The sequence below is a fragment of the Agelaius tricolor genome, unplaced genomic scaffold, assembly GCF_023055355.1.
Source record: "Agelaius tricolor isolate 1412-34295 unplaced genomic scaffold, bAgeTri1.0.p SCAF_18, whole genome shotgun sequence".
NCBI lineage: Eukaryota > Metazoa > Chordata > Aves > Passeriformes > Icteridae > Agelaius > Agelaius tricolor.
This window is the reverse complement of record NW_027269278.1, coordinates 16,635,845-16,660,643: the sequence shown is the minus strand read 5'-3', so window position 1 is coordinate 16,660,643 and position 24,799 is coordinate 16,635,845. Positions and strand designations below refer to the sequence as shown.

At 42.7% G+C, this 24,799-nt stretch overlaps 1 protein-coding gene across 2 annotated transcripts in view; it reads left to right on the top strand.

The window, feature by feature from the left end:
* CREBRF (CREB3 regulatory factor) overlaps window positions 1-24,799 on the top strand; it is a 26,638-nt gene extending 1,839 nt beyond the window's left edge. The window contains exons 2-9 of one of the 2 annotated variants that reach the window (XM_071443585.1): window positions 7,427-7,604; window positions 8,494-8,619; window positions 9,499-10,582; window positions 14,664-14,858; window positions 16,558-16,747; window positions 17,221-17,294; window positions 17,661-17,783; window positions 18,846-24,799. In XM_071443585.1, the coding sequence (XP_071299686.1) occupies window positions 7,596-7,604; window positions 8,494-8,619; window positions 9,499-10,582; window positions 14,664-14,858; window positions 16,558-16,747; window positions 17,221-17,294; window positions 17,661-17,783; window positions 18,846-18,961 (1,917 nt within the window). In that variant the 5' untranslated portion in view covers window positions 7,427-7,595 and the 3' untranslated portion in view covers window positions 18,962-24,799. Of the gene's footprint in view, window positions 1-7,426; window positions 7,605-8,493; window positions 8,620-9,498; window positions 10,583-14,663; window positions 14,859-16,557; window positions 16,748-17,220; window positions 17,295-17,660; window positions 17,784-18,845 lie in introns of those variants that run through there. The other variant, XM_071443587.1, reaches the window with a different exon arrangement.

Below are 24,799 nucleotides of genomic sequence, written 5' to 3'. Positions count from 1 at the left end.
CCGCGGCATCGCTGCCGTGCCCTCCCTCGCCCCGGCAGCCCCGCTGCCCACGGCATTTCTCTGCCGGTGTCCGGGATAATTCCGCTGCCACACTCGCTGTAAAACACTCGGGGTTTGTTCAGGCTTCCCCGTGCAACAGGCTGCAGCTTGGAGCAGCCAGCGCTGCCTGCCGAAATGTGCGATTCTCACTTAAAGTGATCGTGATCTTTCTGTCGCTGCCACTCCAGGGGTAACTTGTTGAAATCATGCTCCACGTAACAGGCAGAACAGAATCAGATACTCGTATTGTCTTTAAACGCTTCTAAATGCTTTAAAGATTGTGTTTAAAAGGCCTCTAAGGTCGCTTCCGAGCATCCTTGTGCGGAAGGTTAATTATGATCATTGTTAAATGTGTTTTCATAATAAAAATTACAGAGAGGCAGATGCAGGTGCTTTAGAAACGTGGTCGATTTCTGTTGTTGGCAGCTTAAATGTGAAGTCAGAATTTCTATGGAAAATAAATCATAGAATCCCCGAATGCTTTTTGTTGGAAGAGACTCTAAAGATTTTTAATTTCAAGCCCCTGCCATGGGCAGGGACACCTTCCACTGTCCCAGGGTGCTCCCCTGACCTTGGAGATCCAGGGGCAGCCACAGCTGCTCGGGGTGTGATCCTTCTGCAAGAAACCTTTCCTGCTAAAATAATCTCGGCGAGATTCCTTTTAAAATGCATAAATAACAGTAGCTCAGAGACCTCAGACATGTCCAGGAATTACTCTGAATTGATGGGAGTATTCCCTGATAAGAGCAACCTGCAGCAGAGGCATCAGGCCCCCTGAGCATCCTCCCCAGGTGGTTTTTAAATAATGAGAGAGGCAAAGAGCCTGTGAAGAACAGAGACTGAAGTCAGCATTAGCAGGAATTAATTGGGGAGAAACAGAAGCTTTTGTCCCACTAATAGACTGATGGGATAAATAAGAGAACCCACAGGTTTACATTCCCGTGGCCTGTGTGCTCTGTGATTTGGGAAGTTCAACTGAATGTTTTAACATCAAGCCTTGCATAAGAAGTGCTCGAGAGTTGGCATTGGCATGAAAGTTAAACCAAAAGTTTTGTTAAAACTGTAAATTTAAAGTTTAGACCTTGCTATAAAAATCTCCCTGGTTTTTTTTTTTTTTTCCTTCTGCTTTTAAACTCTTAAGCCATGGGGTTTTTTACTTTTTGGACAATTTTGACTGATGCATTTTTCGAGTTTTCTGCTGGCTTTGAAGTATCTGGTACAGATGCCCCATTTCTAACAAGAGTATAGCAATCATAATTTCACAGTACGAAGAGTAGACCAGACTGTACTGTTCCCTTCATCATAAGACTTGTGTTGCTTTTTGTTTTTTCCTGGAAACTACAGAATTATTTTTTCTCTTAGTCTGAGAGACTCTGTCAGAAAAAAATATAGGAGCAGCCATCCTGTCAGGATGTAGAATATTGCTGGAGATTGGAAGCTGAATCGTTGTTTAGTTTTGCTTTTGTTTTTTGCCTTTGCTTTCACCCCACTCTGATTCAGGGGAAAACTACAGCTAAAAAATTTTAAATGTTAGTTTTACTACTAATTCTCATGTGCAAACAACTCTCCTTGCACTGCAGTGTTATTTTAATAAGGTTTATAATATGAATATTTTAAATTAAATAATTTTTTAAAATTAAGTCTGTTAATATAGTTTTAATAAGTGTAACATGCTGCACATCCCACTCTTAGCACTAAAATAAGAATAAAATCTCAGTCTTTGTTCCAGAACATACGGAAAAGTGCTTCTAGTAGGAATATATTAATCTGGGCATAGTTGTTACAAAATCTGTGAATGCAGAATGTTTGTCAGTATAAAAAGTAATCACTTGGTTTTGCTTCTGCCTCTTGCACGATGGTCAATGTCAGTGCAGGCTGGGATATAAACACAGGCTGGGGATTCTCAGATGGAGCAGCCCTGGAGAAGGATCTGGGGGTGCTGGTGGCCAAGAGCTGGACCTGGCCTGGCCCCCAGGAGCCCCCCATGCCCTGGGCTGGTCCCCATGGGCAGCAGGAAGGGGCTGGGATTGGGCCCCCTCAGGTGAGACCCCAGCCCAGGCAGGACCTGGAGCTGCTGGAGAGACCCAGAGGAGGCACCAGGGGATCAGAGGGATGGAGCTGGGAGAGCTGGGGTTGTTCACATGGACAGGAGAAGCTTTGGGGTGACACAATTGTGGCCTTGCAGTGTCTGAAGGGAACCTACAGGACAGATGGAGAGAGACAATTTCCAAGTGACAGGACACAGGGAATGGCTTCACACTGACAGAGCAAGCTTAGATGGGATATTGGGAAGAAATCCTTCCCTGTCAGGGTGGGCACAGGTGCCCAGAGAAGCTGTGGCTGCCCCTGGATCCTTGAGAGTGGCCCAGGCCAGGTTGGATGGAGCTTGGAGCCACCTGGGACAGTGGGAGGTGTCCCTGCCATGACAGGGGAGTGGAACCAGATGATGTTTAAGCTCCCTTCCAGCCCAAACCATTCTGTGATCTGTGATTCCATCATTTTCTGGGATCTGCTGTTTGCTGACACAGCTGGGGCTCCCCCAGAGCTGGGAACTGCTGTTGGCATGGGGGGTCCATGAGCTCTGTGCTGCTCTGGGATGTTGTGTGTGTGTGATTGCAGGCCAGAGCTTCTCTTTAGAGCTGTCACTTCCAGGTCTTGAAGTCTGTCTGCTGTGGGCGAGTAGGATTGGAAAAATACCACTGGAGGGGGAAGGGATGGTCAGTGGAGGAACAGGAACAGAGACAGTGAAGTAACAGTTTCCCTCTCCTGAAGGGAAGAGGCTTAGAAGAAGTGAAACAGTCTGAGTATCTTTAGTTCTTTTAAGGTCTGTCAGATCAGGGTCTGGGGTTTTTAACAGGTGTTGTTTTCTCTCCAGGACAAAAAAGCAAAGAGCATAATGCCTTAGATGCTTGTGCTGGCATTTTAGTGGAAATCCTTCACCAACAAGGGGGACTTGGCTGCTTTTGTGAGTCCAGGAATGAGGCTGAGGTGGGTGGAAATACAGGAAGACATTTTAAAAGAGTGTCTTTGCTCACTGCTATGAAATAATAATAATAGTACTAATAAACTTTGTGTCTTTGTGCTGGGGGAGAAACATAAAAGGATTTTTTAAAGTCTAGATAATAATTGAAGAATCGTGTAGAAAGAAAAAAAAAGGAACATTATTCAGAAACAAAAGTAAGGAACATAATCATTGATTGAGGTTGGAGAAGTCCTCCAAAGCCATTGAGTCCAACCTGGGAGTGCTTCCCACCTTTTCACCCACACCAGAGCCTGGAGTTCCATTTCCAGATGTTCCCTGGACGCTCCAGGGATGGACCCCAGGCAGTCTGCATGTTCTCAGCTTGAAGACTGCCCTGAGCAGAAGGTGTTCTGTAACAGAAAACAAGTTGGTACAAACTGTGGAAGGAGAAAAATGTTTTTAAGAGACGTGCAGGAGAACTTCTTGCATCTCCAAGTCCAGTATTTCATAAAATATCCAGATACCACAAACTGTGCAAGGTACATAATGGTTCTCTCCAAGCACGTGGTGTAGTTTTTGTGCTTTCTCTGAAATTCAGAGTTGGCCATGAATGTTTCAGCCTGAGTTTTTAGGTTTAGTACTGGCAGGCTCTCATGAGCTATTTTTTATACCTGCATCAAAACTGTGCCTTTGACAAGCTGTGCTGTGTGATGCAGTCACCATCGTGAAAGTGTAATTGTTCCTGTAATGCACTTACAGCAGGCATTTAGCTGCTGGGATAATGAGCACTGTGCAGCCAACAAAACAGCCCAGCCATGCTCCATGTGCCTTTCCAGTGTTCAGAATACACAGCTGAACTGGGCCAGAAATAGCAACTTTCCTTACAGCCATGGTACAAATGATTCATGCAGGTGACTGAGGAAGACTTTCAGAGGTGCTAAGCTAAAAGCTGAATTTTGGGGTTTTCTCTTAGAGGGGCTTCTTTGGAGGTGCTGCTGTGGCAGGAGGGTGTTTTAGTGGCCCAAGAGGCAGCCCATGCACAGGAGCTGCACTGTGTCCCCTAAATGCTGGATGTTTGGAGTTTAGCTCCTGCTGCAGCCTGGGTTAGACCACTAATCCCAGGTAATGCACCTGTTGCCTCCCTGTGGGAAATTCAGTCATCCTGGAACCACTGTTCCTCTTCAGAAAGTAGATATTGAATACAGGGGATCACTTTTAATTTGGATTTGTCATTAGATTAATTAGATGCTAACTCCATAGAAGAGGCTTTGGATCCTTGTTGATGACTGATGGGATTTTAACCATGTACATGTGCATGCCTCCATCAGCAGCCCAGGTTCTTCAATGTTAGAGGGACACCACTGTTCCTGAGATTACAGAATCATGGAATGGTTTGGGCTGGATGGGACCTTAAAGATTATTTCATTTTAACCCCCTGACATGGGCAGGGACACCTTCTACTGTCCCAGCTTGCTCCAAGCCCCATCCAGCCCAGCCTGGAACACTTTCATGGATGGGGCAGCCACATGTGCCAGGGCCCCCCACCTTCACAGGGAGGAATTTCTTCCCAATATCCCATCTGACCCTGCTCTGTCAGTTTGAAGCCATTCCCCTTGTCCTGTCACCCCTTTCCTTGTAGAGTCCCTCTGCCTGTGTGTCACAGGCTCCCCTCGGGTGTCCTGCCCTTCCTCAGCCCCAGTGAAGGCAGGAGCCTCCCCCAGGAGCAGAGCTGGGCACTGCTGTGACTCCAGAGCTGCAGGCACAGAACCAGCTCTGGGCCTGGCTCTTTAATCACCTTAATCAGATTTCCCTGCAGGCTGTTTGTTGCCAGAGGAGCAGGCACCCTGCCCACTGTTCAGGCTCTGTGTTCCACCTGTCTCTGCCTTTGGGAAGGGCTGATGGAAGGCATTAATGGAAATTGTCCTCAAGTAGAAATTCCTGCTATATTTATCTTCAGTAATTCTTCGTGCTGCTGTACTTGAGCTCTGCCACAGCTCTTTTAGTTCATTCAGAGCTGCATTCATTATAGATAACACAACAGCTGGACTATTCTTTTCTAACTCAGTCTTGGGCTGGAAGTGCCAGTAATGATAAATTCTGTAAGAATGGGACTTTAACTGCAGTCTACAAATTACTTTCCTTCACAGCAAGTTCTGATTTGACACCTGTGCTCCCATATGTGTCATTGACTTGTGCTATACATCTTTATTTACCAGTTTGTGAAGAAGCACTGTTAGGTAGGTGTAAACAGCAGGAGGCTTTTAATGGTGACCTTGATCTTTCTGGGAAATTTGGAAAGCAGTTGGAAGCAGGGCAGCTTTTTGGGAGCATGAAGGATATCTGGATTGTGCAGCTCCCTGAGGCAATGTCTTTCTTTTCATGGCCTCACTGTGTTTTCCCCCTCCACAGAGCTGCTGAGAAAAATCCTACATTGTGGAATAGTTGACTAGATCCTACTGGGATTCAAGTCACATTTAAATATTAATAATATTATAAAATATCAAGAATGAAATATAAAGAGAATTACAGGATTAATTGGGTTAGCTGATACACTGCTTTGACCTGAGAGGACTGGCATTCTTAAATAGTGCAAGAAAAGTTTATCACTCCAGTCTTGGAGATGGTAAAAGTATTCTGAGCCTTGAATGTTTGCTTTGAGGATTTGGAAGTGATCCAAAAGCTGGCACCTGGAAGTGTTGGTTGGGTGGTACTGAAATCAGTGTCAGTAGAGATGAAGTTTAACCCCCTTTGCTGGCTGTGTGTGGAACAGCATGATGCCCGTGTTCTGACAAAAAACACAGCAAAGAAAAGCCAGTGAAGAAGCAGCAAATGTTTCCTTTCTTTGCCCTTTGTATGATGGAGAGCTCTGGCAGTGTCCTTGTGAGTGCAGCAGGTGGTTTGGTGGTGATGTCAAAGCATTCATCTGATGTGCTGATGAAAAAGGCACCAATCTGCATGGAAAGACAGTGTTCAGGTATTTAGAATCAGAACATTGCCTCTCTTTCTCTGTCTGAGAACATCCCCGGGCTTGTTTTAAAGAGCAGACCCTTCTCCTCGGCCAGGTGAAGTGACTCAGTCATTCCTGCCACGTCCCCACCTGGGAAGGACCATCCTGCTGTGCTGTGGCCTTTGCTGGGTGAAGGGAGATGGGGCTTGCTGAGGCACAAACTTCACTTTAAATGTCACTTTTAAATAAGTAAAGGGTTCCCTGGAGGTTTTGGAGCAGAAAGGAGCTTTTCTCCCAAGGAACTGGCTCGTTCACCGTAGGGCCCTGTGAGGAGCGGCCGCTCTGGCAGGGCAGCGAGGGTTCAGCTGAGAACTCCTGTGGAACTGGACCTGGAACTGTTGTTCTTTCTATTCCAGCTGCTCTTTGCAAAGCAGGCTGTTTGATAAGTAAAGACTTCTTTGCATAGTGTCTGTTTTTACCACAGTCTGATAGTCCATATGCTAAAGAGGACAAAGTAGCTGAGATACCATCTGAAAGTGGGAATAATCACGGGGATGCTGTCATGTGCTGCTGGGGGAGGGTTCTGAGCTGTGGGAGGACACTTAGAGTTTACTATTTGTTTTTAAAAGAGGAGAATAAACACAGCCTAAGCAGATTGCACCAAAGTCTGACTTAGGAGCAATGCTGAGTAGGGTTTTCCTCACACTCTTCAAAATGCTGGGTTAAGCTCAGAAGAGTCATTAGACAAACATCTGAAGTAGAGCAGGCCTGTAGAAACTCCTCAACTGGTGAAACTACCAGTAAATAAATTGGTCCAATTTCAATATATGCCTGAATGAATTAATAGAGAAGATATTTTATTAGACAGCTGTGAATTTGGCAGTTTCTAATTTGTTCTCTTGGGGAAATCTGTCTCTTCTGCTCTGCTGCTGGATGATTCCTGTGATCCTCTACCACTAGATGTTGCTGTGTGAGTGATTGATGTAATCTTATCTGATGCTGGATGGATTCATCCCTGAAGAAAAGGAGGAGATACCACTGAAACAGCATTTCTGCCTGTTTTGAAATTTGTATTTTGAGACTTTTGCCTGAGACATTTTTAGAGTTTATTGGCTCTGTTACATTAGTCATAGAGGTTGTCTCTCTCCTGGATACCCAGCAGTGTGCTGATTATTGTTCCCAATTTGGCCAGGTTTTCTCTTCAGGTGTGTCTGTAGAGCTGCTGGTCTCAGCAGAGAGGAAAAAAAGGCAACAAAATGTAACTTGGCCAAAAATGGTTTTGCAGCAACTCTGTTCTGTAGCATCTGTGGCTTTTCATTCAATGAAAGATGACAGGGGTAGAAAATTTCTATACATTCCAGCATGAGAAAAAGTCAATTTTCAGGGGAAATTCTTGCCTTTGACTGTTTTTAAGCTTTCACCTTGTTGGTGAAGGATTACTCACCTCCTTGGGGGTTTGCTGTGTTTATTCTGCACAGAAGTCGACAAATAGAAAAGCTCCATCAGGGTGAACTGAAGTTATCCTAAGGAAAAATTTCATTGCATGGATGGTGTAAACTCCCTGATACTGAAGTAAAGCTGGAAAAGAATCTACAAGTGAATAAAACAAGAAGTTTGGAATTGGATTTGGGGAATCTGGGCTTGGAAATGCCTCAGGTAAGTCTGCTAGGATTTTATTCACTTCTGTAAATAATTTTGCCTTTGTTTAAGAACCAATCTGACCAGCACTAGGAGGGCAGATGTGCAGGAGATTAAAGGATGTATATTTTGTGGGGTCCCTGTAGTGTCCGTGGTAGAAGCTGTGGTGCTGCTCTTGGTGCTGTTTGTTCAAGCTTCAGCCACGTTGTCTGTGGGTGAGGGAGGATGCCTGGAGAGCAGAACAGCCTTTTATTACTGCAGTGATTCACTCTGAGCACACTGAATGACTTTCAGCAGCACAGTGTCTCTGCCTTCCCAGCCCTTAGGGGGAGAGCGTCTAGAAGAGAAATGGAGGGCTGGAATTAAATGTAGCAGAAGGCCTTGCCTTGCTGCCCATTCCCTGCATGCCCAGTCATCCTGCATAATGCTTTCTTTGCCAAATTTCACTTCGTTCTTGAGAGAGAGGTAACAATCTAGATTTAGTTGTCATAGATGTTGTTTTCCTTACAATTTTATATGGAGGTTTTAGGAGTTCTAATGGCTCTAAACACAGTCAACACTGCTTTAGTACAAAATTATTTGTATTAGAGGGACTCCCAGATCTTGCCAGGACTGGTCTTCATCTTCTACAAATGCCAGCATATCCCAAAACTTGGCTAACATAAGACTTTGAAAGCAGCAGGGAAGAATGAAGGAGCAGTGAATGCTCTTGCAGCTCTGGTGGATAGAAACGTGTCCTTTGATTGCTCCTGCACGTTGGCAGTGCTCCTGAAGCATTCTCTGTGCTTATCTGCGGTGGTGAAAACCTTCTGAGACCAGGAGGAAATGGTGATCCTCTTTCTGTTTGTTGAAGATGAAAATGTGCTTTTTCATAGCATGGTTGAAATGTCTGTCCATTGTGTTGCAGCCCAGTGTGAGTGGAATGGACCCTCCTTTTGGGGATGCCTTTCGGAGCCACCTGTTTTCAGAGCAGACTCTGATGAGCACGGATCTCCTGGCGAGCAGCTCGGATCCAGACTTCATGTATGAACTGGTAGGTCAGCTCTGTGTGCCCACCATCTCATCTCCTCACCAGTTCCTGTAGGAATAAAGGAGTGTTGGTTCAAGAATGCTGGAAATTTATTCATTATTGCTGGCTGCTGATTAGGGAGGAGCTGGACTGCTTGTCCAGCAAGCGTGATGCTTCCTCAGCAGGCATTTCTTCAAACAGGCTCAAATCCACCTTCACTTGTGCTCCAACCCTGCCCAGCCTGGCTTTGGACACTTCCAGGGATCCAGGGGCAGCCACAGCTTCTCTGGGCATCACCACCCTCACAGGGAAGAATTTCCCCCTGCTGTGTTCTGCTTCACCCAAGCTGTGAGTGCAGGGGGAAGGAAAATAGAAGTTGACTCATGAGCTACTTGGCTGAGCATTTCCTTTTTCATTTTCTCCTTGCATCAAAGGAGAAAGGTTACTCATGGTCATTAATTGATCGTGTTAGAATGAGGTTTTCCAGGAACTGGCAAACTCAAGTGTATTCTGTTAAGCACACAGCATAGATTGACCTAGATTATAGAGGTGCCTGTGATGTCTTTCATATTTTAAATGGATATTGGTACTGGTTTAGTTCCTGATGAGCAGATGGATTTGCAAAAGCAGGAAAATAGAGTGTTACAGGAAGAGCAGTGTCTTTAGAAAGACCTGTTGCTGAAGCACAGGAGCTGAAGTTCATTCTGACCTTTAGAAGAAGCTTTTAGTTGAAAGTTGAGGTTTCTTCCTGTGTCACCGCTCTCTCATTCTTCACTGGAATTGAGCTCTCCTTACCAGGTTAAGGAGAGGAAAGAGATGATGGATACTTTTATTTGGTAGTAATTAAAGAGATGATGGATACTTTTATTTGGTAGTAATTTTAACTTACCTTATTCTGCACAGGACAGAGAAATGGACTATCAGCAAAGCTCCAGGGACAACTTGCTTTTCATGGAGGACTGCAAAGACCTTGAGAACTTGGAGTCTTTTACGGACATCCTGGACAAAGAAGCTGCTTTCACCTCCAAGTGGGAGCAGTGGGATACCTACTGTGAAGACCTAACTAAGTACACTAAATTAACCAGCTGTGACATCTGGGGAACAAAAGAGGTGGATTACCTGGGCCTCGATGACTTCTCAAGCCCATACCAGGATGAAGAGGTGATAAGCAAAACACCCACACTGGCTCAGCTGAACAGCGAGGACTCCCAGCCTGTCTCAGATTCACTCTATTACCCTGATTTGCTCTTTAGTGTAAAACAAAACCCTTTAAATCCTTTGTTACCTGGCAAAAAGATGGCGAGCAGAGCAGCGGCGCCGGTCTGCTCCTCCAAGAACGTTCAGGCCGAGGCCGCGCTGTCGGACTGTGCCCAGAAGGCCAGCAAGGCTGGCAGCCAGCCTGCTTCCAGCACACAGATCATGGCCAAGACCAACGTGTACAGCAGTGAAAAGGTGAACATTCACGTTGAATGTAAAGACTATGTTAAAAAAGCAAAAGTAAAGATCAACCCCTTGCCGCAGAGCAGGCCGGTGCTGAGCCAGGCGCACGCTGACGCGGCCAAGGAAAACACCTGCTACTGTGGGGCTGTGGCAAAGAGACAGGAGAGAAAAGGACTCGAGTCCCCCCATGCTCACAGCACAACTCCTGGTTTGCCTTTTAAAGAGACTCAAGAGCTGCTCCTCAGCCCTCCCCAGGAGAGCCCAGGGCTGGCTGTGGGGGAGAGCAGCCTTTCCGCCAGCGCCTCCGTGTCCGACTCCTCGCAGAAGAAAGAAGAGCACAATTATTCTCTTTTTGTAACAGACACTTTGGGTGAACAGTCAGCCAAAGCAGAGCCCGAGGAGGAGGAGGAGGATGAGGATGATATTGAAGATGAGGACCACGATGAAGGGTTTGGCAGTGAGCACGAGCTGTCTGAGAACGACGATGAGGAGGAGGATTACGAGGACGATAAGGACGATGACATCAGCGACACCTTCTCAGAACCAGGTACCAGCAGGGCTGGGCTTTGGTGACATGGGAGTTGCTGGGTTTGTCCTCTGAGGGGGAAGGAAAGCTTTTGAACTCCTGGTAGTTACACATGAGCAGCGCTGATCTTAAGTTGTGAACTCTCCTCCCACATTTTCTAAGTGCTTTGCAAAATGCAATTTATTCAAAGTATGCAAAGTCTCTGTTGCCCTATTTCATGAAAAACTGCACAAACTGTGGTTGTGCAACAAAAATAATGATAGTGAGTACAGGAAGCCCAGCTGTAGCCTGAGGTTAGAGCAGCTGCCTGCAAGTGTGGCCTTCTTTTTTTATTGTAGCTCTCTGGTAGCATGTGCAGAGCTTTCTAGCACTTCTCGTAGCTGTGAATTTATCTGGAGTTGGATCTGTCAGGATGAAATCACATCCTGAGTGAAATGATTTTATAATTATTTAAGTCCTACTTTCAGGTACAGTTTTTCCTCAGACTCCAAAGAATGACTGAAATTAATAGAATCATTTCTAGGTGGTTTCAGCAGTAACACTTAGTGGGGCTTCAGAGGATACTGAATTCCTCTCTCCTGCCTTTAAAAATGGAGTTCTAAGAGCAGGAATAAGAACTAACCTTCACCTGGAATGTAACAGAACAATAACATTGTATAAAAATGAAATCTGCACAGATTGTAACCAAGTATTAATTTGATTTCATAAAGTATTACAATATTCACATCTTATAAATGCCCTGTAGTAGAGAATAAGAATTAAAGTATTCAGACATTTGGCAATATGTAACTTCAGGGGGATAAAGCAGCTGAAATTTTTCCTTGTTGAGAGAAGCAGCTTCCCTAGAGCTTGTCAGTGTTTGTCATAATGAACTCTCAGATGAAATTATTTTCTAATTAGATTTCCTGCATTGGCATTAAACTCGTTAAGCATTCTGCCCTTTATGCTATTTTCACATGCACACAACACATTTTTATTAACATTTTGAAGCCTCTTCCTCCCTTCTGGAGTGAACTCCCTCTGCTTTCTGGGGCCCTGAGCAGCTGTTCCAGCTCTGCAGCCCATGGGGGATGTGTTGCACTGGGAGCCTGGGATCCCTGAAAAAGAGAGGTTGTGTTAAATGCTGGGGGTGGAATTAATTAATTAATGATTTTACTGACCAGCAATCCACATTCTGCAGCAGTAGCTGAGGATCTGGGCTTATCCAAGCTTGCCAAACCCTTCCATGAATGAAGCCTAAAACCATTCACCTCAAATGTGGTGATATTAAAAATTTTATCATCTGTTTTGTCTATTTTAGAAAATAACATCTCCAGGTATTCTAAGCACGTCACTTTTGTATTTTGTGTTGCTTTTTTACCTCTAAAGGTAAATACTATGGGTAAAGTATCTAAAAATAGGCACAGCACAAGAAAATTAAACCTTCCACAGGTCTGAAAGCAAAATCAATTGGTATTTTGAGTGAGGATGTAATTTACTGAAAGGACAAAAATCTGCTAGTTATTGCTGGCCCTCTAATGTTTTTTTATACATAATTTACTTTTGGTTATTCTTCATGTATGCTTCTAGAGTGAATGAAATGCTTTCTTCAACTGTTATCTGAGGAAATATTTAGATATAGTGAAGGAAAAATAGCTAAAAATGTGACTGGCTCTCAGGCAAGTTTGGACAACAGTATTTTTATTATCACCATGACACAGATTTAGCAAATTTGGTCTCCTGTAAAGGTAGTTTATTATGGGAATTACCAGCCCAGACCTTTTCTAGTATTTAAACGTGGTGGTTTTGCTATTACTGAGTATATCTTTCCTATCCCATTTAGTAGAAAGATTTTTAAATTACTGTTAGTCAGGAGATTGCAGAAATGGGAAATGCAGCAATTTATTCAGCTGTCAGTAGCACTGGAGAAGAAATGAGTGCAAAGTGCTCATGGAGACCCAGGGGTTGTGTCCAGCAGCTGCATTGGGTGGGTGGGAGCACCTGGCCCTGGGCTGGGGAAGCCCTGGGAGCGATTTGCAGGAGTGTCTGTGCTGCAGGGCTGGAGAGCTGCAGCTCTCTGGGTTTGTTCACTGGGGCTGTTCTTGGCTTTCACCTGCTGAGAGTCACGTGCACCCTGCTCTCTGTTCTGCTTCATTTAACCCTGGTGAATTTAAACCCAAAAGCACAGGGAGGGATGTGAGGAAAGACTTTTAGGAAGGGGTGAAGGGCTTCAGAGTTCAATACAAGAACCCTTTGAGATTTCTTAGAAGCCTGCCCTGCTGTGTGATCTTTGCTAAGAGGAGGAATAAATACAGTGCAGAGCAGCTGAACAAGTTTGTGTGTTGGGTTAGGACACTGCTCTGGGTTCCTTTATGTCACTTTATAATGGCAGCAGGTCAGTGTTGGGTTTGCAAGGCAGGATGTATTAAGTCAATGTAATTGAAGTTTCTAACTTAATTACAGTTTGAATAAGCAAACAGGAAGTCCTGATTTTAACCTTGTTGTACATTTGTACGCTTCAGCTCTTACAGAGATTTGTTTTCATTGCTTGGATTAATTCTGTGTTATCATGAAGATGGGCTCCATTTATATATTTCTGTATAGTGAGTTACATAGCTTTTTTTTAGATGGAAAGTCAGTGGGCTTTTTGAGTGTATTTTGATACTTAGTCAAACAGCATTTGAGTAAAATGGAACTACAGTTACAAATATTTATGGTATTTGAAACTGTATTTCATGTAAATTTTCAATAACTTTGGCTGTACAGCACAAATGTTTTATAAAGCATGTTTCATTGTTTGATTTGCCTTTAAAATCCTGCCTTTCCAACAAACCAGAGAACCCAAGTAAATGAGTTGATGAAATTATAAGAAACAGAACTTCAGGATGGTTTTCATCCTTCTGCATACCTGACTTCTGCTCGTGCTTTGGGTTATGATGTGAGGGACAGACCAAAGCAAGAAAGTTTGTTTTTCCTCTTTCAACTGGTTTTTCAAGTGCAAACAGACCAATTGAATGGACTGTTTTAAAGGGAAGAAAGTGTTCTTTGTGCTGTTGGAAGATGAAGCAGAGCTGCAGCATATGGGGTCAAGGCTTGCTAAGCCTGCAGTCCATGCATGGGTGGCTTTTCCTTTAGCTCCATCACAGTATGTGATGTTTAGAAATGCTCCTTTTTGAGTAAATGTAAATTAATATTTAGCATTTTAGCACAAAAGGTCATTCAGTGGTTTGAGATTTTTTTTTTAACCTTAGTATAGATTATCTTTATTTTCTAAACATATCTGGGGGTTGAAAACCTGTGGTTTGGGTTTACATAATTATGGTAAAATATTTCTGTGATGTGAGCAGTGGCATTACAATTTCCACATCCTCCATGAGCAATTCATGATATCAACTGCATCATAATTCACCTCTAAAATATTGTACAGCTTTACTGAGGGTCATTTCTCCTCATCCCACTAAAGAGGAGGAAGAGGTTGAACAGTGAGTCCAGATCCCTTCAGCTTAGATGGTCCTTTGGTCACTGTCCTGACAACAGAGCCCCTTTCTCCAGCCTAGGAGGGATCAGTGCTTGGATTTATTCCCTGCAGGTCTTTGGACTCAGGAGCAGCAGGAGTTGGACTCAATCCTCTGGGCCTCTTCCAACTCAGAGTGTTCTATAATTGAATAATTTTTTCTTTATTGTCTTTTGCTAATCCATCTTTATTTAATCTGCTTCTCTTTCCATGCTTTTTGTCAAATGTGGAGGTGAGTTAGGATTGTGTTCCTGCCAATTCATGGAGAAAATTGTCAGGATGGGTGAACATGGTCCAACATCTGCTGTCTGTACTTGGCACTGCTGGGATTGTGGGGAACTACAGCTTAGGGGGTCAGAGAACATAAAGGGACTTGAAATACATAAATAATTTTGATTTTTTCAACTAATGAAGCCCCATCAGTGGCTCAGTGTCTATCCTGGATTTAAGGCAAGTACCCAAGAGCAGTCAATGTTGGAAACCAATTGTTCAATGATGCAAAACAGAGCTGGCTGTGGTTTTGCTCTCAATTTGAATCCTCAGTCTGCTGCTAAAGGGCTACAAACAATTCTGTCAGCAGTATGTAAACAACCCCCTGCATCCTTTTAGGGTATGAAAATGATTCTGTGGAGGATTTGAAAGAAATGACTGCGATCTCCTCTCGGAAAAGAGGCAAGCGAAGATACTTCTGGGAGTACAGCGAGCAGCTGACGCCATCCCAGCAGGAGAGGATGCTGAGGCCCTCTGAGTGGGACAGGGACACCCTGCCCAGCAACATGTACCAGAAAAATGGGCTCCACCATGGTAAGAAATCCTCATTCTGGTCACAAATGACTGTCTTCCCCTTGTGACACCGTCAGCAGCCAAGTTCCCCTCCCTGTGAGCGCGGGGAAGTTTTGGCCATGAAAGCTCAAGCACTGTAAATCTGGTACTCTGCAGTGCCCAGGGAAGGCACAGTGAGCACACAGTAGGGACTTTCAGTGTGGTTTCTTCCAGAGGAGTGTGGATGAATTGAGAATTGTGACTTCCAAGGGCTCTCAGTGGAAACCCCGAGAGTTCAAAGCTTTCTCAGTGTGATACTGTAAATATTGGATGGGGCCTTGACTGATGTTTGCTGCTCGTGGCTGTTCCTGTCAGTGCTGCCTGTGTTAGCAGGAGGCTGGGAGGGCTCTGGGCTGCCAAGTTCAGGGGACTGGTATGAGCTGAGGACAAGCACTAAGGCACAACTGTCTCTCTCCTTGTTTTCCCCCTGTGAAAGCAGCTCAGTGAAGCAGTTGCTCCTCTGGGAATAAACTATTTCCTTAAGATGCCCTCTTAGAAACTTAAACCAGTTGCTCTAATAACTGATTTCTTCCCAGTGAGCAATTACTGCACCACAAACATGATTAACATCACCCAAAACAAACCACTCTTAGGGGTATTTTTGTTTTCTTGTCACAGGACCTCTTTTAGGCTGCTCCATTTGATTTTGGCTTTGAAGGAGCAATTTAAACCAACTTCCCTGGTTGTAAGGTTAATGTTCCCTTGAGTTGAAAATTACTGCCTTTAACATGGCAATTGGCCTTCTCTTAAATCATACAATTTTTTTGTTGTTGTTGCTGTTACCTGTAGATTTATGCAGGGAAGAAAACATTTTTTTTCTTTGAATGTCCTTAATTTTTAAAAGCTTCTTTATCCTGTAGTGAAATAGCAGTACCTAAAGTCCCTATCACTGCTCTTTCTCATGATGGAGCTCTGAGCAACCTGGTCTAGTGGAAGGTGTCCACAGGTGCCTGTGGCATTGGGGAGAAAAAGATGAGTTTAAGGTCCCTTCCAATCCAAACCATTCTGTGATTCCATTATTTTATATTTGTTGTCCAACACCAAATAACCAAACATGCTCTAAGGACTCAAACCCACCAGACACTTGGCCACTTGACCTTTAAGTCAAGTGCAAAACCAGGCCTTAAATAGCTTCAAATACATAAAATAAAAAGGGTTAACTGGCATTTATTGGATCATTTCATCTTGGCATCACTGAAGATTTTTTCAGCACCAGGCCTCAGCACTCTTTCTTAGTACAGGACTTTGGCAATAAGATTTTAGTACAGGACTTTGGCAATAAGATTATTTAGGAGTTTAATCCACTGGAGTGTGCAGGAGGATATTTTGGCTGCATATGAGTTAACAAGTTTACAGCTGCAGCAAACCAGCAGGGTTTGAACTTGTGACATACATTTTTCAGCAGAGTTGTGTGTATGCTCTCTGTCACATCCAGTGGCCTTGCCAGCAGTATTTGCTCTTATCTGATCTGGATAGAATATGAATTGTACAAAGCTCTTTGTGTGGAAATGCTTTTTCTATTGTGAGAGGCCACGGGGATCACCTGATTCCGGCCCATTCTTCTGCAGTGAACAAAGGAACTTAAACTGCACCCAAAAAATGCCTATTTTAGAGTGTTTTCTCATAGGTTTGTGTATGTATTATGTCACTTCCCTACCCATTTTTCTTCATGTTTAAACAGGAAAATATGCAGCAAAGAAGTCACGGAGGACTGATGTAGAAGACCTGACTCCCAACCCCAGAAAACTCCTCCAGATTGGTAATGAGCTGAGGAAGCTGAATAAGGTGATCAGTGACCTGACACCCGTCAGTGAACTTCCCTTAACTGCCAGACCCAGGTCAAGGAAAGAAAAGAACAAGTTGGCTTCCAGGTATGCATTGGGTAAAGCTGCAGGGATGAGAAAATTTGGATTGCTACAAGTGAGTGCTAAAGATCTAAATAATTTTTGCCTAAAGAAATTCTGCTTCATGTGGCAGCTCCTGCAATGGGAATTTCCAGTTTATCAAATGGGAGTTACCAGTTTATCAAATGGGAATTTCCAGTTCATCTAAAAGCAGAGCAGCTGGCACCTTGGGAGCTGTGGTTTGTCTGTCCCCTAGATAAGGATGTGTTTCCACTGGAATTGGCTTCCTTAGCTGTGGGGCAAACAACTGGGACAGTGGCAAATTCCACAAGTGACAGATGTGAGCAGATGCAGGTAGCAGAGTGTTTTCAGAGCAGCTAAGTAAGGATGGATGAGTTTGTGCATCACAGCTCTGGGAGGGTTGGTTGATGAGTTCATGTGGCTCTTACTACTCTGGAATTTCTGGTAGTGCTCTAATTCTTCCCCTTTTCTTGCCATAGGGCTTGTAGACTAAAAAAGAAAGCCCAGTATGAAGCCAATAAAGTTAAACTCTGGGGTCTCAACACGGAATATGGTAAATACAACTCTTCACATCTTCATTTTCCTTTTGTTTGGGCAAGTCTGTGTTTTGCACCATGATGTGAACTGGCTCGTAGAGAAAAGAGTTGGTACAAACCCAGCTCATTGAATGGAGTGAATGTAACTTGGGTTACCTGCAATGTTGAGCTACTTTGCAGGTGTAAATTATGTAAATGCATGCATGTTCTGTAAATATTTTTGAAAGTATTGGTAATATTTGATGTAAACTATTTAATTTTACACTAAGTGTGATGTGATACCTTTGACACAGATAGCTGTGTGTGGGTAACTGTGAACAAAGTTACAATCCCTTCCAGGGAAGTGTGATGTAAAGCTAATCTTTTTTTTTTTGTCTTTGCAGATAATTTACTCTTTGTCATCAACTCCATCAAACAAGAAATAGTTAATCGGGTGCAGGTACCTAAAGATGACAGAGGAATCAACATGGAACAAAAGTTGAACATACTTATTAAAGACACTCTTGGTAAGCAGTGAACTTTGTGTATTTACCTGGATATGAAGATATAGAATCATAAATGCCCTGAGGAGCCCCAGAGCTCATCCCATTCCACCAGAAACACTTTCCACTGTCCCAGGTGGCTCCAAGCCCCAGTGTCCAACCTGGCCTTGGACACTTCCAGGGATCCAGGAGCAGCCACAGCTTCTCTGGGCACCCTGTGCCAGGGCCTGCCACCCTCACAGGGAGCAGTTCCTTCCCAATATCCCATCTAACCCAGCTCTCTGGCAATGTGAAGCCATGCCATGTGTCCTGTCCCTCCATCCCTTGTAAAAAGTCTCTTTCTATCTCGTTGTCCTAGTCAGGCACTGTGAGGCCACAATGAGGTCACTCCAAAGCTTCTCCTCTCCAGGCTGAACAACCCCAATTCTCCCAGGCTTTCTTCCCAGCTCTGATCATCCTGGTGCCTCCTCTGCTGTATTTGATTGCAGAGAATTTCTGATCTAGAGGAATGAATGAATGAACCATTTCCTGATTGCATTTGTCCCAACCAAAGTACCCTGGCTTTGGTCACCTGTAGAGGTGCCTTGTGAAGGCTGAGCTACAGCATAGGCTGGACAGAGTTAAAAAATAAAGCAGGGATTTATTAAAAAGCCTCAATGGATGCACCTTGGGCAGCACAAGAGCCCAGCCAGGGCTGCACCCAAGATGAACCAAAATGGCCCCAAAATGCCCGGCTGGGCACGGGCTCTGTCCCTGGGATCAGTTCTGCTCCATTTGCATCTTGCAGTTCATTGTCCCATTCCAGCTTTAGCCCCTGCAGTCCCATCCTTGTTTTTCTCTCTCCAGCCCATGGGGTTTGTGCTCTGGGGCTGAGATTTGGATCATTTGTCCTTGGTGCCCAGCTGGAGCAGGAATTGTTTTGTCTCCCTGCTCTGTGCACAGAGCTCAGCATCCCCTGATGTGAACCCAGACCCACACACTAAAGCAGCACAGAATCTGAGAAATTGAAAAGCCAAACCCTGAGGCATCAGCAGGAATGTGCCATGAGCAGTGACCTGAGAGCAGCTTCTCTTGCCTCCCTTTCAGGACTCCCTGTAGCTGGACAGACGTCAGAGTTTGTGAACCAGGTGCTGGAGAAGACGGCAGAGGGAGACCCCACGGGCGGCCTGGTGGGGCTGAGGATACCCATGGCCAAGGTGTAGGGCAGGACTGAGCTGCTCCTGGGCAGGTTCTGCCTGTGCTGCCGAGTTCCTCGCTGTAAATGGCATTCTGGTCTGCATGTCAGCTTAGCATTCTGTAAACACTCACCTGTAGGTTCCATTGGTTTCAAGTAACAGTGTAGGAAAACAAATCACGGCGTGGTAGAAAATGCTGCAGAGCATTTTTGGACCATAAACCAGGTAGTTTCAAAGCTGCTTCAAGCTCGAGGGCAGAAATGAGAGTTCTCTTTCAAATGATCTAGGACCAGAATATATCACTTTTGTTTTAGAAGCAAAAACATGGATTTGCTAGAGAAAATGTTTTTTAGCATTTGCCAGACATTGTGACAGGTTTATGGTCCAAGTGAAGTAAGAGGAAGCATTTTTTTGGTGAAGCTGTCAATGTAGGGAGTTTTTTGTTCTTTTTTTTATTTTATTTTTAAAAAATTGGATTTTCTTTCCTTGTTCTTAAAAAAAACCAGTAAGCTTTCTTTGCAACCATTAACTTGTACATAGCACACGCAGCATTAGAGCTAGTGTGCCATATAAGACTTTAATTTTCTGAGCTTAATAGCGTATTTAAATGTCCGTGCAAGCAAGAGAAAAAAAAAGTATATTCTTTGTGCCTTGTATTTTGTGGGGAGAGCTATCAGTATAAGCTGGTAAAGTTTTGTATGAAGAAAACCCTGAGGGGCAAAACCGAGCTGTATAGATGGTGAGATTTTAGGTTTTAATGTATTTGTTCCAGCTCTTAAAAATTTTTGAATGTATATAGGAATATGTTGAAAATGTAGATATATGCCACAGAGTCTATGTATTGTATAAAAGATGGCTCTAGAAAACTCAATTTCGGTACTTTGGCCGGAAGAAAACAAATACTTGCACATTAATGCGATTGTTTATTTTTGTACCAAAGACAAATGCAACTGATATGGCGAACTGCCAGTCCAAGTAAAGTTTTGCACAGCTTATATGATACTGTACTGAATGTAAAAACAAAAGAAAAAAAGAAAAAAAATTAAAGGTCAGGGTTAGGGATCTTACTGAACTGTGAATTTTTTTGTTTGGGTCCAATTATCTACAGAAGGAGCATTCATACATAACAATATTATTTTGCTGTTCTTGTAGTTCGCTTCCATGGTAGATAAGTTGGTGGCCGTCTTGGAGTCTTTAAATCTTTTTTCTCTGCACTTACTGTAGGAGATTTTAATATATTTGGATTTTAGTAAGCTATTGGTAAAATAGTTTTCGACTTTGAGAATTTAAAAAAAAAGTATTTAGCTTGTTGTAGTATACTTCCACCAAACAACCAAAATAAAATTATTTTTATTGTAACGTGTATATATGTAAAGAGGAAAAAAAAAGAGCTACAAATATCTAATTCCTTAGTTGCCACTTTTCCAGTTGATGTATTATTATGCATGTGATGTTTCCAAGGATCAACACAGGCTTCAAACAAAACAAAACAAAAATTTATAGACTTTTATATTTTTGTACAGGTATTTCGAAACTAGCTTCTTCAGACTTATATGTGACTTATTCTTGTTAATTCAGTAGTTTCTATGATTGAAGAATATTAACACAAAGTTCTTATTTGCTCTTCTGCTAATAAGAGTTGGCTTTGTAGTCAGTGTTAACGTACAGATAAAAGCTTTAGCCTTTGATGAGAAAGTCCTTTATCTCAAGGCAAGATCATTCTCTGGTTTCATGGACCCCCCCCTCCTTTTCCTCCCTGTTCTTTCTCTCCCTATTTAAAGATGACAAAACACTGTTTACTGAAAATAGAAATACCAAATATTTTCAAATGTAGCTGCTGAAAAAAAAATGCAAAAGTCCATGAAGGCTTTTTCCCCACTCCCTTTGGGGAACTTCTCCACTTCGTTTCTAGTTTGTCTGAGTTTGTTTGTACTGTGATTCCTTTTTGTTTATAAGTAGATTATTTTTATATCCAAGCTTGTACTATAAGAGAAAAAAGCCTGAATCGGTAACAGTGCAGGAGGAGTGGCCGGTGAAAGTGGTGGCCCTGCCACACTCACAGCTTCCTTTGTACCTAAATGTTTTGGAAGACTCAAAAGGGAGGAGGAGGCCAAAATACCACTACTGAGCTGTACAGAAAGTCTTTCCTCCAAGAGACTGAACAAATACCCAGGGCAACTTAGGCAAAACTTTGTAAATCCACTTAAGGCTTGCAAAATCTGAGTGGAATGTGGGTGTTTTCCTTTGAGGCGTTTGTGGTGGTGGTGTTGTTGTTGTTCAGGTGAGGTGAGAGTTGGCTGCTGCTTTCCACGGTGGGTCTGGTTTCTTCCTCTTGTTCTTGTGGAGCTGCCCAGGGCCCCCAAAACCCCGACAGAGAATGTGTCCTGTGAGGTGCAGGCTGTGCCTGAGCAGGGCTGGACACGGAGCTTGTCCCTGTGCTCCAGCCAAACCCTGCAGGCCAGGCAGCATCTGAACATGGAGAGAGAGCAGTTTGAAATCAGGTAAAAACTTCTGGGACAAATTCAACTGACAAGGTATTTAAAAGCCCCCCCCCCCTTTTCTTACTGCCTGGGAATCCTGGGCAACACACAACTTTATAGCTTTTTATTTTTGTCTGAAAACCAGACTATGATTTTGGTCTCGCATTTCAAAGTAGACTTTGAATCTTTAGTGAGTTCCATACCCTCGCATTTCAGTGTTTCCTATGTATTATTTTAAGTTAAAGCTTTGAAATAGTTGAGCTTTTTAATGTTGACACTTTATTTTGTAACTATTTATATGTATGTATATCTTAGAAAAGCACTTTGTTTAAAAAAAAAAAAGAGGAAAAAGAAAAAAAAAAAGAAACTGCGTTTTATATGATTCCTGCCACTTGCTGCTAACTCTGGGCTGGTCAGAATGCTGCAGCGATACTTGAGATAAATAAAACCTGGCAGTAAAATGTAGAGTAAAGATAAGACCTTTTGCTGGTTTAACTTTATCATAAAGGTGACATAGGCAAGCTGTGCAGCTTTACATTTTAACCAGGGGACTCTGTGGCATTTAAACCGTCTAGAAATGGTTGTACTTTAATGCCAGTAACAATCTGCTTCCTCTAGTGTCATTAAAATATATACATTTAGTGTATACTTATCACAAACAAAAATCTTATAGGGTATAAAAACCAACAAATGTACATGTTCTGTTTTTTGGCAATTGTGGCATGCGTTTTGGGGTGATCTTTAGAGAAGACCATTTTCTAAAGATTTTCAGTGTTCATACATAGTATGTGGATCTTAACGAAGTCCTGGGTTTTTGGTTTTTTTTTTGTTTGTTTTTGAGTGTAGGCATTGTGAATATTCACTTTTAATCCTATATCCAAAAACAATGATCTATTTTTTGATTTAATACAACCAGAAAGCTCTTCCTTTTTCTGATACACTGGATTCTCTAGGATTTGTTTCCATATTAAAAGCATGCTGTCATAACTGCTCTTGTCGAGATCTCGTCAGTCTGAACGTAGGTGCCACACTTGGAATCGATGGGCTGCTTGTTCTGCTGTACCATGTATGACCCTCGTCCTTCCCCTCCCTTCATGACAGATGATGATGTGGCTTTATATTGTGCCTTACTTGTACATCTAGAACTAAGTGTTTTTCATTCCCTCTGAACTCGTCAAAGCTTCTGAGGTGGAATCAGAGCTGATGTAGGCGTGCTGGAGCGAGTGCGGACAGGGCTGATTTCAGTTTCTCTCAGTAGTCCTTTTGTATTTCTATGGAAGACCAGTTTTTGAATGGCCTTGCAAAACGTGGGGGTGCTCCTGAAGGGTGTTTTTAAACCCAAAGCCCCTTTTGCTAACGCTTCCTTTTATGGTTTATTGAACACATTTACTGACGTTTGGTGAGTACTTTTTGTTTTTTGGGATGAGAGAGACTTAGTACTAAAGCTATGTTTACGTGTGGATGGGCTGGATTTTCTTATCACACCAGTTAAAATCATTGTGATTTAATAAAGTTATATTGCTGTAAAGCTGATGTGAGAGTCAGGCTCAGCTGTGTTCAGTTCCTAATTTATAGATTGACTTTTTTCCATACTAAGAGGGCCAGGGAAAAGTTGGGGTTTTTAAAAAAAGCAAACAAACAAAAAACCAACCTAAAACGGATGAAAGGTCTTTTAACTAACCTAAAAGCAAACAGACACTTTGGAAATGTAGAGGTGTCAGTTTAAAATTTATTTTTAAAAGACACCCCCCAATATTTATCTAATATTTGCCTTCATTAATGAAACAGCTTATTCACAGCTATAATGACTGGATGTGCTTTTCCATAAATCATTTAAACATAGCTTTTTTTTTTTTTTTTTTAAAAAGAAGCTCTAAAAGGTTTTATCAGGAGAATTTCCAAGGGTTGTATCCAAGCTGCCTCCAGCAGAAATAGCAAATGCAGTTCTGCTCCTCAAACGTGCTTGCTCGTCTTCCTGAAATTCTGCTGAGGCACAACCCAGTTCTGGACCGTGAATGTCAGGATCTGTATTTGGCCTTGAGACCTGAGTTTCAAGAGTGCATCTAAGCATGATTTGATTTTCTTTTGAAGTTGGAGGCTTCAGTTGGAATCACCTAGTGTGGAGTGTGCTGCTAGATGTGGTCTTGGCTTGTTGACACAGCCTTGCACACAGCTGAGGTTTATTTTGTTTACCCCAGGGATCGTGTGAAGTACATTTCAAACAGTTGCTGCCTCAGTGACTGATCCTTCTTGTAACTGTATTAAGGGCATTAGTCTGTTGAGAAAACACCACTCTTGAATATCTCCCAATGTAAGTTGGGGTTCTTCAATGTCATTAATCAAAGATGGCACTTTCAGGCTGTATCTTCTTTGCAGCAAACAAAAATCTCTGTCTTTCTACAACTTGCATTTCACAATATGCCATGTTTTCCCTCCAGTGCTTCGAGAAGGTGTCTTTGCACTCTGAATATAATCCTCAGCCTCTTAGACATCCATGAACTTCCATGGGAGCAAATACTGACTCGGAATTTATTGTCTTTCTAACAAGCTGTGGAGCTAAAAGTGGAACTAGAGCTCTTTTAAGCCACACTTGCATTTTTTAATTTCCCCCATTAAAAAAAAAAAAAAAAACCAAAAAAACCAAAACAACAAAACAACCAAAATTCCAAACTTTTTAGATAACATCATTGTTCAGAGGTTTTCTGGAGTTTAAAGTAATTTTTAGTTGGGTATATTTAAAGTCAAATTTGCATGACTTAACTAGCTCCTGTAAGGAAAATTATTGGATTGGCTTTTCTGGTGTTGGAAAAAGCACATCCCACCCTATAAAAATCTTCTGATTAGGAAACAGAACCTAGTAAGAAAACTTAATTTTAATCTCTCTTATAATGATGGATATTCATACATTCTGATTGGAATTATCTGTCTTCCCAGAGTATTATTTATCCAAGGAAAACTTCTTGCTCAGTATTTGTGGTTGAGTGAACTCTTAAGGCTGATGGCACATGCAGATGCAAAAAAAAAAAAAAGGCATTTTAAACAAAACATAAAACATGGCATCCTGTTCTGCCTATGCTTGGGGTCATTGATTGTAATGCTGTCCTTGATATTCTATAATCAACTTCCAACTGGAGCTCAGAAAAACTTACTGAAAGTCTTGTCTCTGTTAGAAAATAAATTTACCTTGTTCAAAGCATGATCTGTTGAGTTGCAATGTTAAATGTTGGTTAATAGTTGTGCAGTTTTATTTTTTTGAAAAGAGGCACAATTAAACTATTGACTTTGTTTACTCTGTCACCCTTGATCCCTAGCACTTCTATTCAGATACAAATTCATCAATGTATGCAACATCCTTTGTAATTTAAAATAAAAATTGTGGAGGAAA